The 19,301-nt window shown below is 43.7% G+C and overlaps 2 protein-coding genes across 3 annotated transcripts in view; one reads left to right on the forward strand and one right to left on the reverse strand.

Moving 5' to 3' along the window:
* The first annotated feature begins 1,393 nt into the window (after nt 1-1,393).
* Nucleotides 1,394-14,805, forward strand: elovl1b (ELOVL fatty acid elongase 1b). 2 transcript variants are annotated; one of them, XM_084012086.1, is made up of 8 exons: nt 1,394-1,471; nt 12,077-12,176; nt 12,256-12,446; nt 12,997-13,077; nt 13,166-13,222; nt 13,298-13,403; nt 13,646-13,782; nt 13,969-14,805. In XM_084012086.1, exons 2-8 carry the CDS (start codon nt 12,098-12,100, stop codon nt 14,278-14,280), a joined length of 963 nt encoding a protein of 320 aa, XP_083868212.1. In that variant the 5' UTR covers nt 1,394-1,471; nt 12,077-12,097; the 3' UTR covers nt 14,281-14,805. The 2 variants fall into 2 exon arrangements, with proteins under 2 accessions (XP_083868212.1, XP_083868211.1); XM_084012085.1 differs by lacking the exon at nt 1,394-1,471 and adding an exon at nt 9,174-9,312.
* Nucleotides 14,806-15,383: 578 nt separating this feature from the next.
* zfyve9b (zinc finger, FYVE domain containing 9b) overlaps nt 15,384-19,301 on the reverse strand; it is a gene marked incomplete at its 5' end in the record, with an annotated part of 4,207 nt that continues 289 nt past the window's right edge. Inside the window, 9 exons of the mRNA XM_084011091.1 lie at nt 15,384-16,059; nt 16,640-16,819; nt 16,900-17,005; nt 17,143-17,305; nt 17,561-17,641; nt 18,352-18,502; nt 18,687-18,791; nt 18,865-18,947; nt 19,034-19,258. Coding sequence (XP_083867217.1) covers nt 15,898-16,059; nt 16,640-16,819; nt 16,900-17,005; nt 17,143-17,305; nt 17,561-17,641; nt 18,352-18,502; nt 18,687-18,791; nt 18,865-18,947; nt 19,034-19,258 — 1,256 coding nt within the window. The 3' untranslated portion in view covers nt 15,384-15,897. The remainder of the gene's footprint in view (nt 16,060-16,639; nt 16,820-16,899; nt 17,006-17,142; nt 17,306-17,560; nt 17,642-18,351; nt 18,503-18,686; nt 18,792-18,864; nt 18,948-19,033; nt 19,259-19,301) is intronic.

The following is a 19,301-nucleotide window of genomic DNA, read 5'->3' on the forward strand; positions in this document are numbered from 1 at the left end:
TGAAAACATAAAACCTGTTAGGAGGTTTATATTCTCTTTATACAAACAATTATGTATGATGTAATCAAAATATGTGACAGAGTGAGATGATGATGACACACAGGGGAAGCACGCATGACGGATTCATCCTGGCGCTCCCCTTTGCTCCACTTGATCCGTCGTCAACCAGAAATGTGTCAGAGGAGGAAGTGCAACCTTTTTTTCACCTTTCACCTTGTCACACAGCGTAGCATTATTAGGTTACTGATGGTGTAGAGGAGTGTCTGGTCTAAAGTTCCCCTGGAAGCCAAAGACAGACATCCATACATCAGATAAGTCAACACCCATTAAAAAAAAACATTTTCACCAGGTTTTGAGGAGTAAAATGTTCTATAAAGCAGGTTATGAATGAGATATGAACAAACCCATCTGTGTAACCCTTCAGAAAATAAACTGGAAAGTTTGGTGCACGCAAATCCTAATAAAGTGGTGATTTCTGGCTCATAATATGAGAGAAAACGCCCTTTAAAGATTGATTATTGATTGTAAAATGCATTATACTTTAGAAGACACTGCAGGTGAAAAGGGTAAAAAAAAAAGAAACTTTTCAAGTTTATTATGTTTTAGGAAATTGTTTGTTTTAAATAATATGCAAATGAGGCCTTATCTAAAGCAAACCGATGCAAATAGCCAGAGTGTAAGTAAACAGCTAAATGTGTATTTTGGACGTTTTCTACACTCATTTGAAAGATGTGATGGAAGCTAAATAGCAAAAAAAAACTCAACAAACAAACACAATAGAAAAGCTTTAGGGTGTTGCCTTAGCAACCGTTAGTTCCCTTTCTAATGTGTTAACTGAAGTTTACATGGTGTGAAATGTGCTGCTGGAGACATGCACAAGCAGCACCTTTTCCTCTTCACTGATCACATCCTGTCATTCATTGACCCGAAGCCTGAATAACAGTGTCATATACATTTATGTCACATTTTTATATTATACCATCAAGTGTCCCAGATGGAAGATAAAAGCTGTTCAGGAAATAAAAAGTGGACACAGGTGTGCTTTAAGTATATTATAGGTATATTATTTTCTTGCAGATGTTATGGATATGGAGATTGTTACAATTAGGCTATGGCAGTATTTTGGATGAATGGCATGAAGCCAACTGTTGCCCCTTGTCTCTCTAACAGTAAAGTGTGTAATCCGCCTTCACCAGATGTTAGACAGGTCCAGCCTCATTAACACACTGTCAGAATGAAGCAGCAGCTGATTGATTTTCTATTGTAATGATTGGCATTTGATAGAGGAAGTTGGTTAAGGCTAGGTCCATATTAGGAGACCAACTCACCGCGGTGTAAAACATGACTCCACCTTTTTTCCTGCTACATCAATGAGTGATGTGCGTAGAGAGGAAGAGGAAGCAAAGCTTCACGCGGCCGCTGAGCGACGTTATTCACCCGCTTTACTCACTTCCTGCTGACTTTATCTACAGTAAGTACTTTATAACTTTGCTTTGTTTACACTTCAAATCCATTATGTGTATTTTTACTTCATTCCAGGTGTTTTTTGGAGCGCTGAGCGCGCGCGCATCCGGTAAATATCCGTAAATGCATCCAAGTTGAATGAATCCAAGTGTGTTAAACTCAATTGTCTTGATGATTTTTATGACGTATAGCTGAACTAAATGAATAGATATTTTTTTATTAAAGTGGAGTGTGCGCGTGCACGGTGTCGGCGGATTAAAAAAATTGCACATCAGTTGTTTCCGCCGTTAGTGGTCTCATCCGGGATCCGAGCGTGTGACGTCATTCGCACCTGCGCTGCGCTGAGACAGAGCTCATTGACAGCCGGGATCTCCCTCCGCACACTGCGCCCATTGTGACGTGGACACTCATCTCTGTGCCGTCTGTCGTACGACGTCGTGTAAGTTATGAAGAGAATGTGCATCAAGTTTTAACAAGTGAGTTATGGATTAGAGCACACATGGAGGGTGTATTACAGGTAATACGGCATGTGTAAAGGTGTGATTGATCATTCTGCCTTGAATGCAACAGCAAATAGTCTTGTGGTTAGACTCTCGGCTCATTTCACCGGTCTGGCATTAAGACACAACCAACAACAACCACGCCTCACTTGTGCAATGCATTATGGGGAAAGAATATGAGGCTAAAGAAAAAAGATGTAGGGTTTTACCACATGAACAGGCATCGTTTGATATCTGAAGATAATTTAAAAAAGCGTGTGCACACGTCCACGTTTGGATGGAAACAACATTTTCACTTACAAAATACGACCTCTTCACCCTGAGCTCCTTTTCCCGAATGCTTGGTGCTGTTTGGCCCTCATTGGTGCGTTTCCACTCGATGGTCTCCTTGGGTCGGGTTATTTTTGGCTCGGCGGCTCCGTGTAGACATGTCAACATTAGCCGTAACCAACGCCCGTGGGATGAGGACAAAAGGCCTCAAGGTCAACGGAGCCAGGTGTCCTGACGGTAAACACCGCGGCAGCGTTGTGAGCGCTAAACGCTCCAGCGTCGCATGTTGTTATCTCTTCATCAGCTCCCAGTGTCAACACCCGCTCTGAAGGACACACGGTTCAGCCACTGGGAAGGACCTGGACTCGCTCTAAACCAAGCTGTGTGTGCTCGATGCCAGGCAGTGGAACGATGTTTGCCCTGCATGTTTCCCTCACCACCAACTCCCAACCTGTTTAAATGAAGGTTCACAGTGACTTTGTTCCCTGAAGCACAAAGTGTGATGGTGACACTGATAAGCGACAGTTAATGACCCTCACTATCTACACGGTCTTCTTCAGTCCACATCCCTAACTGCCCCGGGGGTAGTTAAAAAAAACAAACAACAGCTTTTTCATTTGGCAAACTGTAAAACGATCTCTCTTTACATTGGATCTGAATGTCAGTTAACTGTTGCTGCTGCACGTTGCATAGTAATTTACATTCCGTCAGCGTGAGATCTAATAAAAGTTCCCACGATGATTGAAAGAAGCCCTACCTGACAATGAGCATTTAAAGTGATAAAAGTGTTTGAAGTGTTAGAATGCCAGTGTGGTGAGTTTGAGACAAAAGTTACCTCCCCATAGTTTGAGGAGTACATTTGCCTGTGGGTGTCTCTATAGGGAAACAAGTTCTTTCTTTTACTAAATCTTACTAAGTAGTTTTGTTTTGGGTAAAATGTAGTTTGGTAAAAAGAAAAAAAATAGCACTTCTATGTTCTTACCTGTCCGCGACCCTAAATACAGGATAAGCGGTAGAAAATGGATGGATGGATGGATGTTCTTACCTGTAGCACTTTGATCATAGCACTGTACTTAAGGTATGTTTGCTGAACAGCTACTACTTTAACACTTGTTTCTATCTTTTAGCTCTTACTTTATCAGCAATGATATGTTGTGGTTTCTTTCTTTTGACAAATGTACCGTTTGAACCAGGAGAAAGTAGGTTTCCATGGAAACATATAGGCCGGATTGAGAGTGCAGTTAAGTTGTACGGAAATGCTGTTTTGCAGGAGACGTGGTTGGTTTTCATACACATACGCCCTACTCGAAGCATTTTGGTTTCATTGGCTTGAAGATACTTTTTCCACTCAAACAAGTGTAAATATAGTGACTGTTAGCCTACAGCTAGCATGTGGTTTTCCATTAAACATGATACAAGTTCATGATACACGTCCAGTAAGTACACATCAAATCAAACAATTCATGAAAAAAGAGAAGTGAGTCTTTGGTGCTGGTTATGCACCGTTTCAGTACGAGGGCTGAATAACGTGGTGCTTCAACGAGGTTTAACTTGCTCTTGTCTAAACAGTGGGAGGACTAGAAGTGTTTACAACCAGTGTAAACATGAAATGTACCGCCATGGCTTCGGAGATGACTGGCTCTCTGTCTGTCTTTTGTTGAGTCTTGTTCTGTCATTATGACTTTATCCCTGATGGGTAATATTTTAATAATGTTCTTCTGCTTGTCTGCACGGCCATGGAGAGATTTAAAGTGAAAGTGTTGTGGTTAAACCGCTGAATCATCACGTTTGGAAAATTAGACCAAAGGTCAAAGCAAAGAAAACTGTTATTACGAATAGTAAAAATACAGGAAGTGTTGAGGAGACGTTTGCACAGCCAGCTAATGTTTCATCTCTTCCTGTGTCATGAGTTGCTTAATTCCATGTGTCACGTTTGAAGCTCGCTTGGAAGTCCTTGTCGTAGTAGAATCTGGACTATCTAGGTAATTCTTGACAGACGGGAGGCGAAATTCCAGTCATAGTTAAGTCTTGCATAATCCAAATCTGTCTACGGGGCCTGTTTTTACACTTGCCCCATTTTCGAGTCTGGATTGGTTTTACTTGACGAGCTTCAGCACGCTCTCCCGTGAGACGCCCCTCGAGTGGGAAACAAACACCTATCTGAGGGGAAAGCTTACGTCTTTTTCTACACAAACGAGGGAATCCCTTTCAGTTTATAGGCGCTAAAAGGCTAAAGTGAAACCATATTACAATCTGGCTATTGTAGCACAATCAAAAACACCGCCATGTTGGCACACATCGCTTCCAGAGCGCCAGCGCTGACTGTTTGACATGAGGCCAATCTGTAAACAATGAATGGCGTTCACATTCGACTCAACATTCAGATCTCGTTGGTTGTTTCAGGCGGAGGTTAGGATCCCGGGACGTTTTCTTCCCCGTTTACAGGTCTGACTGGAAGTTCCCCTCCGGGAAACCAAACTGCCAGGACGTTCACACGGCTCCAGTCAGAACACGTTTACGTTTCTGCACAGACTTGAGCTCCGCCTCCCACCGTCCCGTTGGTTCCTCACAACTCTGATCCATCTGGTTGAATGTTGATGCTTGTGTTCTTCTAGACTCACCTGGTGCACTTACGTTTGGTTTTACCTCAAAATGGTTCATATAACGTTTGCTTATTACTTGTCTGAATAGTCAAGGTCTTGGTTGAATTTATTGGTCTCCAAGTGCTGAGATATCATTTATTACAATCAGTAAATTTTTTGTCATGAACTGAAAATGAGTCGTCAACATATTTCTGCGTTGCCTAAACGGATTCCTAAGCTATTACGGTTTCCGAGCATTACATCATACCAAACCGGTTGCAGCAATTTTGCTAATCACTCACGCAACAAAGGTGGCACCCATAACTCATAACTCGTACTCGTACGTTATTTATACCTCCAGTATCACCCTTCCTTACGCTTCCTGCACAGGTTGTCCTTCCGTCCATCCGGCCCATTCTGGTGAACGATGTCTCACAAACCACTCGAGGGAGTTTCCTCCAAATTGGCAGAAACGTCCACCTGGACTCGAGCATGAACTAATTGCAGGTTTCCCACGGGTCAGGGAATTCCTGGAATGTCAGGGAGTGTTTTCCAGACAGGGAAAATCAGGAGATTTGACCTCTTTTTTGAGGCCAATTTGGGGAATTTTTTGGAGTTTGTAGCATGTTTATATTTTAGTTACCATTGATCAAAATGTAATATTTCCCCATGCTGTATTTTTTTTGAGTTTCCCTATTTCCTGAGTTTTTATTCTTACTTGTTGTTTCAGGGCCAATTTTCCACTAGTTAACAAAAATAAAACACCATGCAGCGTTCAAGCAGTGAAAACTGCAAATTCATGGTTGTAAAATGCTCAACACAAAGGCAGCCTGTTTTTACATATCATTATAAGTCATAAAATTCAGCTTTTTAGCCAGTGAAAGTCAGGAAAACAGGGAATTTGACATTTGATTTAGAGTGGGAATCCTGTAACTAGATTAAGGTCAAAGGTCAATGTCAGTGGCCCATCCCATTCCTGTGATATCTCTGGATCACCTCCAGTCGATTTCTGCAAAATCGAAGATGAACCGATTTAGAAATGTGTGCAAGGTCGCCGTGTCCTTGCAGAACAAGTGTTTTGGCCACAACTCAGGAGTTGATACGCTTCTGAGAATTTCACACACATTCAGTCTAAAAGGATCAAATGAAGTTTTTTGGGGGGAATTTAGGTTAAGCAGATTCCAAAAAAGATAATCTAAACTACAACATGACTCGTTGGTATAGAGTATAGAGGTATAGGACCAGGAGGCGGTAATTCTAGTTGGCTTGAACCCGTTCACGAGGACGCCATGCAGTTCTGTTGTTGTGGAAAGTTTCAGACATTTGAGTCGCCGGGACCTGCAGAGAGGACAGAGAGGGGGGGGGGGGAGGGGGAGGAGACCAGTGTTGAACAGTCGGCCTTGTCTGAATAATTGCAGGTGCGATACGTCTCCCCCACCACACACACACACACACACACACACACACACACACACACACACACCCACGCCCTCAGTCAAACACAATAAAGGGGAGATGGTATAAACATGTCGGTGTCCGGACGAGTTCAGCAACATTCCTCCTGCTGGAGGGGGATAACGGTTACCACCACTTCAACTTTGGCTTAAATGTGTGTTTTTTTAAATGCACACATTGCACTCCGTTGTTATATCATGAAGTCCAAGAGCTATTTTACCACGCCACTAATCTGTTGTGCGAGGCTGAAAACGATCGCATTCAAATGACAATCAAATAGAGTATCATGCAGTCACAACGCTTAGAATAAACGTTTGATATTGATAATGCAACTCATGCAAACTTATGTTTACCACTTTGCCGCTTGATATTTCTTCATGAAGCCAACCAGGATTACCAGGTTATCGATGGATCCTTTAGAAATGGGGATGACGTTGGGATTTAATACAGCTGTCAACTCAATCTCTCAACTTCAACTTTTTATTTGTCAGTTTCTTCCACGTACGACACAAAAGAAACCGAAACAACGTTTTCCCCCGCCCCACGGTGAGATAAAGAAAACAGAAAAAGAAACTACACAAAAACAGTAAACAATAAAGTGCACAGCATATTACTAATACTAGAAAAAAATAAACAAAAAGAATGTCCGGGGTTTTTTTGTGCAAAAAAAGAATGCAGTAGATGTAAAGTGCAGGTCATACTACTATAAGTACTACTTTAAGTAGTCAGGGGGAAATAACCACCAATAACCACTCTCTCCTTCTTCCAAAATGTTCTAGTCTCACATGTATTCTCCGGCGACAGATTAGGAATCTGTTTTTATAACTCTGCCAACACAAATGGTTCCACACCTGACTGGAACTGAACGGTTGCCAGGAATGACATAATCATTTTCCTCGACACCAGCTCGCTGCTTTGTATCCATACGTTTCTGCAGCTATACATTTAATTAAAAAGTGTTTTTTGACAGCTATGTCATCGGGCATATACCAACACATGAGCTGAGCACGTTTTGTTCAATGATCAGCGATGACAACGCAGCAGAAAGACTTGGACTTGAGATAGAGACTGAGTTGTGACGTGGAATTAGACCTGCTCGTTATCTTGATGCACATTTATATCAGACACATATGGACCGAGGCTCCGGAGTCCAGGTGACCGCGCCGTCTTCGGAGAAGAGCACACCGAGTTCATCGTCCGGCTGGCGCGATCGGAATGCGTCTTATTGTTTTTGCCATGTGCGTAGTTTCCCTCAGCTGATTTTATCCAGTTCAACTTGGCGTTCACTCAGGTTGAAATTCTTGCTGTCATTCCAGAGTTTCTGGTGATTTGTTTGAAAGATCACGAGTGCAGGATGTATAAATACTTGAGATACCCCATCGTGTCTTCTTCTTGCTTTTTGTAGCAGCAGACTTTATTGAAAAAAGGCCTTTTTCTTCACATTAAACCCTGACCTGAGATCTGCACTCCGGCAGCCGAGCCGGACTCCTCGCACCAGTGTGTGACATGCTGGTGGAAACTTGTGCTCGGCCTGTAATGCAGCTGCCGCCACCAGGGTTCTGCTTTTACACTTTCCAAGTCAGCAAATCCATCCATTATCATAATTATATATATTTTCTATTTACCAAGACCAACGGTAGTTCAGAATTAAGCTTTGGACACATTCAGTAAAGTTTGGTTTTATGCTTGAATCGGGATGAATCTTAAAATCTGCTCATCTGCTAAATCATAAACTAAATGTTATTATTTGGTTCTTTCATCCCAATTGATTCACGGGACAAGATGACTGTCATGTTAGAAATGGCTCCGTCAGCGGTTATGGCGACGCGGTGACTGGTGAAACCAGCCTCGTCAATCAGATACCTTTCCCTTGATAACATCACACATGCAGATGTCTGTGATTTGAACCAGTATTTCACGTAAAATGACGTCGGACGATATGTTTGACGTCAGCGGCTACAGAATGTGTGGCTTCTAAAAGTTTAAGCTATCGTTTGTGTGGTTTTTCTCAGACCACATCGATGTTTGCAAGCTTGGCAGCTGTTTACTTGCTGCCAAGGGACTTTCTCAGTGTAAGAATGAAATCCTATTCCCTTTTGTAATGCTGGTTTCCTCTCTTTGGAATGAGATGCAGCAGCGAAATCAAACTAAGTGATTTCCTATCAAGAGTCACATCTTCCCTTTGCAATAATTGTTCCCCTTCCCCTCCGACCTTTAGCAAACATCAAGCTTTTATGACGGTTTATGATGCTCTCGACCTCGGACGTATAAATCTCTCTCTGGTCGGCGTGAGTTGTGGAGTTGTGTGAAATATAAAATAGACGAGTAAAAACCTGTGGAAAGAGATTCCTGCGTTTTAAGCCGTGACATGGATTGTCTCAACGCGGGGAGAGACGTGGAGACCAGTCTTGCTTTATGGGTGTTGGCCGGGTCGGGAGCCAATACGGGCGTAACAATGGCCCCTTTTGATGATAACAGAGTCTCCTCTGATTTCTCGCCTGCTGCCTGTGAATAATATTATCAGCCCACCCCTGGGCGACCAACTTTCAAGGCGACTTCAGAGTCGTGTGTTACTCTACATGTGTGTGTTTCAGTAGGTGGGGTGACCAGGAGACTTAGGGTGTATGATGGGGGGGGGTAGGTTGTCACACAGTAGTATGTTATTACGACTGGAGGCTTCTCAGTTCGACTCCGTCTCGGTTGCACACAGAGCTCGCTCTCTCTCTGGCTCAGCCTCTTCCCCTCCCTCCCTCCCCCTCTATGAGCTAGTTATTCATCCACGGTGTGAGTCAGGGAGGGTGGGGATTTGGAAGACTGCTGTACCAGTCACACTTTGACATCTCTCTCTCTCTTTCTCTCTGTCTCTCCCCGCTCTGCTGTTTTCTCTCTTTTGCTGCTGCCGTCCCAGCCTGCCTGCCTGAACGCCGCCCGCCGGCCGGCCCGCCCTTTATACTTTTGCAGAGAGGCTTCGCCGTCCCGTGAGAGAAGAATCCACTTCGGCTTTTCATGACTTTAAGAGGAAAATTCCCAGCCTCGACGAGGTGAGTTGCACATTGTTGTGCGGGAGGTGGAATCTGCCCACATGTTGAGCGGCTCGGAGGTTGTCTTGATCTTTTGGTCATCCAGGAAGGGAAGGTTTCTGTTGCTTTGGTGTTTGAGGATATCCGGCTGCTGTGTGTGTTGGGATCCTGTCTGCTCCTTTAAGTTATTAGTGGTTCATCATTAACTCCTACATAGTGAGCGTGAACTCCTTTTTTCCATCCCTATGATTCATTGACAACACGGCTTTCATAGGAAGTGTTCCACTGTTTTATAACTCCGTTACAGATGTGAACCAGCCACCGCGTTGCCTGAATGAGTGGTTGTGTCGGGACGTCACGGTTTCTATTTGTTTGTGTTGGGTTCCAAGTAGCTCCAGGTTGTAGATTCTCTTGCGAGAGGACAGAAGTCATTGCCCAAAGCGAGTGTGATGCTTAAATGGTCATGTGTCTGCAGCAAGGTTGCTTCACCCATGGGAGTTACACAGCAGACACTGTGTTGACCCCTCTCGCCGTTATGAGGAAGTTCCTGCCCTCTTGTGGAATTGCTTCTCGTATCGCTGATACAACCTGAACATTCAACAGCAAAGCGGAGGATCAGTTTATACTTCTGGTTTACGAGGTAACGTATACAAGACTTTAGTCTGTGTTAAATCGTTACTAAGCGGTGCCATTACGTCTCGAGTTCATTGTCTAGATGCAGGAAATAGCACAGAGGTGTCGGTGTCGGTGGTGTTCAGCTACCGCTGTTGGTTGTTTCTTGAATTTCTTGAATGTTTTCTTCTATTTTTGTGGTTTTCACTAAGCTGAAAACCTCCGTCTTCACCTGGGACTAAAGATACAGAAATATTGTTTCCTTTTTTTTTACTTGATCATAAGACCTTCCGCCTGACTCGCACCGTCATGTTTATTATCATCAGTAATCTCTAAAATCACACAAATGGGTCACATGTTGCCTTTTTTTTCATGCAACAGTTTGAAAATGAAACAATTTGGAGATTTAGAGAACTTGTACTCAAATATTGCACAATGCCCCCTGTGCAATGTCGCTGTTTCCTCCACTAAACTATTAAAATCCAATGCATCGCCAGCATTTTGGCTTAAAGCGCTCCTTTTTAAATAACCTTCCTGAAACAATTGACCTGAGCCGTGTGACGTGGTCACACCGCCGCCACACGATTCAAGGTCACTGGGTTGCAACAAACTACACATTATCACGAACCTGCACCAGCGGTGACACGCTCAATGTAGCTGTTGAGCATTTTTCCTCAGAACAAGACACAACAGACATGATGGTGCTCGACGACCAACACCAAATGCCTCATCGTCGGTTCCAAAAAAACGTGGACTTGCAATACCATGATTACCATGAACACGATGGCTGCAAGAGCACAAACCCTTTTTTATACTTTACCGTATTGATGCAAGGTCAGTGCCTGGTGGCCAAGTAACTGTATGTCAAATGTGTGAGAATCTGCTTTAACACAGTGAATGCACAACATATTCCAACAAGCAGATCAAGGGAGATACATGCATTCAGCATTAGTTAATCTCTGAAGATAAATAAGATAATGTGTGTCACATTCAGACTGAAGTCGACTCAAAAACAAGTATGCACAAGTGCAGATTAGAGTTCCTGTTTGACGCCCCGTGATAACAGACAGCAGGGTTTTTTTTTTCACTTACACTTTGACCCACATGCAGCTCAATGTTTGCAAAATGCGTAGCCGCGGTTTGTGAATGTCTGTTATGCTTGCGGTTTTACCCGCGCAGCACCTGCATGCCCTTCATTCCACAGCATGAAATTATTAGCTGTTAATTATATTGGCTCAAGGCGGGCTGTTCTTTAGGCCTTGGGCCGTGGAAACTGAGAGCATTGTAGATTGTACAACAATGGCGTGGGGAGAGGAGGCAGCACCCTGCATGTCCTCCCCTCAATGCAAACGCCTCACAGTTTACACTCGATACGGTGAGCCTTCTGTCAACACAAACGTATGCAGGTCTGAGAACCATGGCAACACTCATGTGTGGGCGTGTTTGCACTTCATGTGATAGATTGAGTTTGCTGGAAGTTCTCCAATAAATGTGGTTGCTCCATAACGAGAGGCAACGCTCGATAGTTTAAGGAACTTGCATATCGCTGGCAAAGTTCTGTGTTTTTTTTTGGGGGGGGGGGGGGGGGGGGATCAGTGATCAGGAACCGTCCCTGTTTTGCTCCCTGGTTGTTGGGTTCATTTGAGGAGAGAAGTGTGGTTTTTGCACACGGCCAGTAGAGTGCCGGTCGCCCTCCCAGTTCCTTGTAGCACCGCCTCTCTGATATCAGCCCATGAGTGGTTGGAGCAAAGCATCCTGGGTTTTTTTTGTTTTTTTGGGAGTGTTTGTTTGGTGAGGGATGAGCTGCTCTGTCCCAGTAATTACATATCAGTCCTGCTGAATCAGGGTAATGTCTCAAAATGCAGAATGCCCAATCAATGAATAAGACGTGATTTTTTTTTTTAAGGAGAATTCTGTTTTTATTTTTTGATGTCTCTGGAAATTCCACCATATATGAAAAGTCAACCACGTTTATGGTTCAGAATAACGGTTTTATCTGGATCCAGTAGATGTGTCCAAGATGTTTAGTTTTTTGGACATTAAAAAAATGTTTTTGAACTGAGTGATAGTTGGCTCTTTGAATTGCTGTTTCTGGAGCGGTGGAACGATTGCTGTTGTGTTTGTCTTTGATAAAATAAAAGTAACACTGAGTCTTTTTGGGGTGTTTTCGCAGATAATTGGGTCACAATTCAAAATGGCAAACATGCTTCGAGAGATTCAGGAGATTGGCTCGCATGCCAAGGACATCTACGACTACCTCTTGGCAGGATTTGGTGAGTGATATTCCTGACTTAATGCAAAAGAATCACGATATGTTTTTGTTGTCTAACACCTTGTCGTCTCTTTCTCTAGATCCTCGGCTGAAGGAATATCCAATGATGCAGACTCCCATTCCCATGTCTGTAATATTGCTGTGTTACCTTTTCTTTGTACTGTACCTCGGACCTTCCATCATGGCCAATCGCAAGCCCTTCCAGCTAAAGGAAGCCATGATAGTCTACAACTTCTTGCTGGTGGCGCTGTCCATATTCATCGTCTACGAAGTAAGACACTGTTCTTTCACTTCTAATTACTTTCTACTAGGGGTGGGTAAAAATATCGATACGGCAATATATCGCGATACTTTGCCGCCCAATACAATATCGATTTTTCAACTCCAAAGATCGATTTAAAAAAAAAAGATTCATTTTATTTTCAATATTTATTCCAGTGAATTTCATGGGAATTGATAAAATTGAGAGGCTGTTTTGATCAATATCATGGTGTACATATACAGGTACTTGTGTTTTCATCTTTATTTATATCGCTATATCGCAATATCGTGATACGTAATGTATCGTGACCAAAGTATCGTGATACGTATCGTGACCAAAGTATCGTGATACGTATCGTATTGTCACCAAAGTATCGTGATACGTATCGTGACCAAAGTATTGTGATACGTATCGTATCGTGAGGTTCTTGCCAATACTCACCCCTACTTTCTACACATTTTTAACATTATGTTCATACATTGCGACTCTACAAATGGACAAACGGCTACTCTGTAGATTTGACAACAAACCAAGCAAATAAAATGTTCTTGTTCTTTAGTTCCTGCTGTCTGGTTGGGCCACAACGTATACCTGGCGATGTGACCCAGTGGATACGTCCGACAGTCCTGAAGCGCTTCGAGTAAGTCTCTAACCTCTCGCTCGTATCCGATTCTTGATCAATACGAAGAGGGATGATTATTTTACCAACTTTATTCTTTCCCCACCAGATGGTCCGAGTGGCCTGGCTGTTCTGGTTCTCCAAGATCATCGAGCTCATGGACACCGTAAGTTCAGTCTTTTAGTTCGTTTTTTTTTGGTCACCACAGCTTTAACTGATAATTATCCTCTTTTTCGCTCAGATGTTCTTCGTGCTGAGGAAAAAGCACGGCCAGGTCACCTTCCTGCACATCTTCCACCACTCCTTCATGCCCTGGACCTGGTGGTGGGGAATCTGCTATGCTCCTGGTGAGACATTAACCAATATCGGATATATTGATTTGTCAAGAAGAGTTTGATAATTATTAATGAATGTGCAATAGCCGGTTGCTTCACCCTGCAGAACGATCACAATCAGCAACGCCGCCCTCCACATGCTCTTTGTCCCAGTTTGATTAATTAAACAGTAGGCTGCCTATAAAGTCCTGCGTTCTGTTTAGTCATGAGAAAATGATTAACCAACGAGTCTCTGACCTCCGTTTTTGCTCCAGGTGGAATGGGCTCTTTCCATGCCATGGTGAATTCTTCCGTCCACATCATCATGTACTTCTACTACTTCCTTGCTGCTGCCGGACCACGCTTCCAGAAGTTTTTGTGGTGGAAGAAATACATGACTGCCATCCAGCTGGTACGGACACCCTACACTCTGCAGTTATCATCATACATTTTTAATTTCCATTTGTAGGCTCCGCAGATCGTCTGCACAATCTAGCTTGAATGCATTTATTCAGAGTCTTAAACTGCTCGGGTGATTTTGTTTAAATTTTCCTCTACATATATTTGTCGCGGCTGACTCCTGGTTTCTTCCCAACAGATCCAGTTTGTCCTGGTATCTCTCCACGCTACCCAGTATTACTTCATGGACAGCTGCGACTACCAGTTCCCCATGGTCCTCCATCTCATCTGGATGTACGGCACCTTCTTCTTCATGCTCTTCTCCAACTTCTGGGTCCAGGCCTACGTCAAGGGCAAGAGGTTGCCCAAACAGGACATTAAGCAGAGTCAGAACGGCGCCGCCGTCTACACCAACGGCAAGCACCACGAGAACGGCGTCAACCACGGAGCCAGCAACGGCGCTCGCCACGAGAACGGCAGCGCTCACTCGAGCAAGATGAAGAAGGCCTAGGATCCCCGGAGGGAAAGGTGACCCAGTGAACCTGTTAAAACTACGGATCCATAGATAGTTTTGGCTGTGTCTCTGTTCCTGTTATTAGTTCTATATTTCCAACACATGGGGAAATGACGTAGTCAATGATTTCCACAGTTGGGGGTCCCACATTTGGTTGGTTTTCTTTGTTTGTATGTTTGTTTGAGTTGGGAACCCATTTATGGATCAAAAAAGTATGAAGAGAAGATGTTCTTCACTGATTTTGCAAAACCTCCTCGGCGGCCTTTCACCTTACTTGCCTTCACTACATCCCCCAACACTCACACACACACACACACACACACACACACACACACACACACACACACACACACACACATTGCACTGACCCCCCTGTGGACAGATGACTGTACAGTTTCTATCAAACTTGAAAATACTTTTTGTAAATAGTTTTACAGCAAACAAGAATAACTCATTTGTATTGGTTTCAAAATGTTGTTATGTATTTAAAAATTAAATGCCAATAAATTCCATTTTAAATTATCTTCTGCGTTTTGTGCGTCCGTGTGTGGAGTGGGAGAAGAGTTGCTTACTGTATAACTCGCTGAGAAGGTTTTCAGTGTTCGCTGTCAGAGCTTTCGGAGGGAGACGGCCATTGTGCTGCGTTGCAACAAAGACAAGGATTTGCATTGCTTGCCTGGAGCCCGTTGTCTTGGCCATCCCAACTATGTGGTGCATGTAGGAGGTAAACAACAGCCCCATTCTGCTTTGTCAGAAGTAAAAATTCATCGCTGAGAGGCAGGGAGAAAGCACCCTGCAGACTGGACACCCACCCAACTAAGCATCCGCTGGTTCATCAGGGTCACACATCGTATCATATCAGCACTCGTAGGAACAGCTGTTGTTTGAATCCATTCAGCCTGTGAATGGAATGCAAGTGGTGACAACTACTTTGTGTTTTCCTACATAATTAATTAAACGTATACCTCTTTCCTAATGGCAATCAAAACTGAACACTATGATCTTTTTTAATGAGCAGTTCTTCTTGTAGTGTAGAACTAATAAATGCTCATGAATGTAAAGTTAAAGACACTCCTGGATGAACAGGCAGCAGCTCGCTCATCGTTGCTTGTTGTTTAATTCCAGGCCGACATTACATTTCATGAGCAATCCATTAAAATACATCCAGTATGAAAACATTCTTTAGGCATTCACTCAGTGTGCATCAAATTGCTACAGATCTACTGTTCTTCAAGTCTTTCCCTCTTTTCCTCCCACTTTGAACGGTAACTCTCCATCGGGGAATTTGTATTGGAACCTTTGTGACGTGAATGGCATCAAGCTATGAAGTTGCTACTGACTGTACGGCGGTACAGAGATCTGATGGGCCGTCCGAGGTTTCATGCGTACCCGGATTGTCTGCTGCAGGGCAGGGTGAGATCAGGAAACCACTAACCGCTTCTCTCTACTGGTGAGTGGATGAGATGTATGCAGACCTTGGATGTGGTCTGGTTCGCCCTTTTTAAATGCGTTTTATTGCCCCCAAACTGTTGGCAGCACTGATGAGAAGTGCCAGAAGACAGAGTTGTGGTCAGGGTTTAAAAAACATGACATAGTTGTGTTTGTGTGTGAGCTCTAAGTGATGTTCTCCAGGATGTAGAAGATTAGCTCCATCACGACTGGCTCGTCGCCCCTCTTGCGCCCCCTGCTGTGTATGACGGGGATCAGCACGCTATCCAGGGCGTTGAGGTACTGAGCTGGGAGGGGCTGCCCGTTGCTCCCAGCTACAAATCCCACCTGAAATCACAAAACAAACCAGCAATTACTTAGAATCACACCCGGGAGCTGTCGTTTTAAACTGGGCGTTGTGTTTTTAGGGTTTAGGGTTTAGGGTTTAGGGTTAGGGTGAGTCATATAGACCACCCAAGGTCTTTACAAAAGATCCTTGACTATTATTCATAAACTTTTTGGCCAAGTGGAAGAGCATCTGAAAGCTTAATCAATTATATCATGCTGAGTAATTCTCTATTTTTACCAGAGTACCACTTATTCTGCAGCATAGAATATAAACTAACTGCTAATGAGATAATTTATTATATTATAATAAATATTTTTTTAATTTTAATTTAAAAATACAGGATACATAATTAACATTTTTTAAATGTATGTATCCTTTTAATGCAGGCCAAGACCATATGATTTATGCTCACCTCATTTTTTGTTTTTTAACCAAATGGAAAGTTATTCCAGTATATTTTAGAGTTTTAAGCATATTTTGATGCTTATCCACATAACTATTGTTGGCCGTCATCACCCCATAGATGCAACCTTATTATGGGGAAGGTTAGATTCCCAAATACCAAACATCCTTTCTGACCTCCTGAGAGTCAAAAGCAACACGCAGCCCCAGCTTGGCCATCCCGTCCTCTTTCAACAGTTTGAGGTGTGGACAGAGTGCCAAGCAGAACGCCCGGGCGATTCTCTCCGTCAGCCGGTCGTGTTCGGCAGAGTCGCTCGCTCCTCCTTTGGGCTGATCCCCCCTCTGCAGGAAGAACACCTGCACAACACACAGACAGGTATGTGTATGGAGGAGGAAGACTCAGGTTGGACTTCATCGTGTGGAGATGTGGAGCCTACTTCTGTCCAGCGGATGATCTTCCCGTTTTCTTTGTATTCTGACTTCTGAAACATCTTGGTGCTGCTGATGGACTCCATGGATTTGCCATCGATGGGGCTTATGACTCTGGGGGACACAAACATCATAATAACAACATATGCAGGGATGGAAATGCAGATATATATGCTTCAAATCCTGCTTGTTCTCTTTGAGCTTCAAGCTTCATTCTGCCACCTGAACATCAAACAGCTGGACACACTCACCCCTTATTCACAGTGCATTTCTCCTCCACCCACTGTACACAAACCAGCTCCTGGCCGTCCGATTGGTCGAGCCGTCCGCAGGTGACCGAGTAGTCTTTCATGTCCCGTAGCGACCGACGGAGCTCTGCCATGGTTTCCACGGTGATCTGCACCATCAGCCCATCTGGGGGAGAGGGGTCAGCGATACAGGAGAAACACACAGACACACACACACACACACACACACTCACATGCATCAACATGTACACACGCTTAGACACACAGTCTGTTAAAAATGTACACAGACACACATATACACACACATTCGGAATGAACCGGTTTTAAAGCAGGGGGTGTTTGCATGCACTACTTTAAATAAAAGTAAAATAAACAATGAAATGAAGAGTGAACCTAGTGATCCCCTCTGCAGCCACCTTACCTTCTACGATGCTGGACTTGGCGAGGTATCCCGCAGAGGCTTTCAATGCACTACTGAATATAAAAAAGCACGACCCAGTGACTGCAATCAAAAGAGAGTTTACATCTTTAGAGACAAACTCAGTGGCTCACATTAGAAGAACAAACCGTCATGTAGTGCCATCTAGTGTTACATAAGGGAACGTTTCTCTTTGGGGAGTTTCAGAGTTAAATACTGTGAAATAATGTTCTGCTGAGTGTTAATTCTGTAGGCCTGCACTACTGCACCAAATTAAACATTTACATGCTTCAGTGCACCAAGACTTTTTTTTTTTTTTTTTTTTTTGGAAAAATTAGCTTTTAAACGGCTTAGAGGACTTGCTATGTATACCGAGGACCATGTTGTCTTGACATTCAAATAAAAAAAGCAAAACAATGCTATATCAAATGTCACAGGAGACTCCCTCAACCCATAAATATCTTTACAGGTGTCCCAGAATTGTCATATTTTTTTGGGACAAGTCAATCATAAAGGATGTGTGCTCATTCACATGGTTAGACACGATGTATGTATTTTAAAGTATTTGATTGTGCCAAATAGATGGCTGCTTCCATTGAAACAAACCACATGGAATTAAGTGACTGTGCCTCTCTTCTTTCCAGTACACTAAAACACGCGTTAAACGTTTCCATAAATAACAGATGAATTATGTTATCAGTCAACCAGGGTTTTCCCTCTGGTTGTAATCCACATTTCTGATTCTAATGTACAGTATATGTTATGATGACATTGTTGTATGTTCGATGACCCACCTTTGCGTGGCTGATTGTGGATGCTGATGGCTTGGGTCTGGTACTGGCCGTCGTCTCCTTGCACACAGATGAGGTGGGAGTCTGCAGTCTCGTTGAAGCACGCCCCGATGGCCAGCACATGTTCATTGGACTTGTTCAACGCCTTCATTAGCTAACGAGAAGGAAGAATTGATTAAACATTTTCTTTTAAATGTACACATTATACCCTGCCTTCGCCCAATGACAGCTGGGATCGGCTCCAGCCCCCCCGCGACCCTGAATACAGGATAAGCGGTAGACAATGGATGGATGGATGGATGGATGTACACATTATCCTGAACTGTGTGAAGGCTTACCTCGTTATACCCATTAGTTGGTATCTTTATGCAGGTCCTCTGAGCCTCTAGATCCACAGTGAGCCCCCGCACCATCGGTAGGCTGTAACGGTAATTCCTAAAGTCCTGGGACAGGAAGGGTTGGACTTTAAATATGGTAAAAGTTTCAGCACCAAATCTAACAGAAGTCGATACTCACCACTAACAGTCTCATTATGGTGTGGCCAATCTCCCCAAACAAGGGCTTCCTAAAGCGCACGCTGTACAGGGGGCACGGGTAAACTGGAACCAGAAAGAAAAGCAGGTAACTGAACAGAAATCCCCTCGTGTCACAGACACGGCGATTCACACCGGGCTCACTGGCTTACATCTGTATTCGGCTCCCAATCGCAGCATGAGACGCAAGGGAAAGGCTTTGGCCCAGGTCACCTCTGCTCTGTGGACCAGCAGGCCAAAGAGGTAGGGCTGGTTGGGCAGAGGTAGACCTTGAAGGGACTGGAGAGTGGAGCGGATGTACAGGAAGCCTGCGTGATCCTCGCTGCCCAGGAAAGAACCGCCGAATAAGGACAGCGACAGGTGTTTGACGACCTTCCCTGCAGAAATACAGAGGGTAACGTTAAGCACGCAAAAAGAAAT

This window comes from Eutrigla gurnardus, assembly GCF_963514095.1.
Source record: "Eutrigla gurnardus genome assembly, chromosome: 6".
Lineage (NCBI taxonomy): Eukaryota > Metazoa > Chordata > Actinopteri > Perciformes > Triglidae > Eutrigla > Eutrigla gurnardus.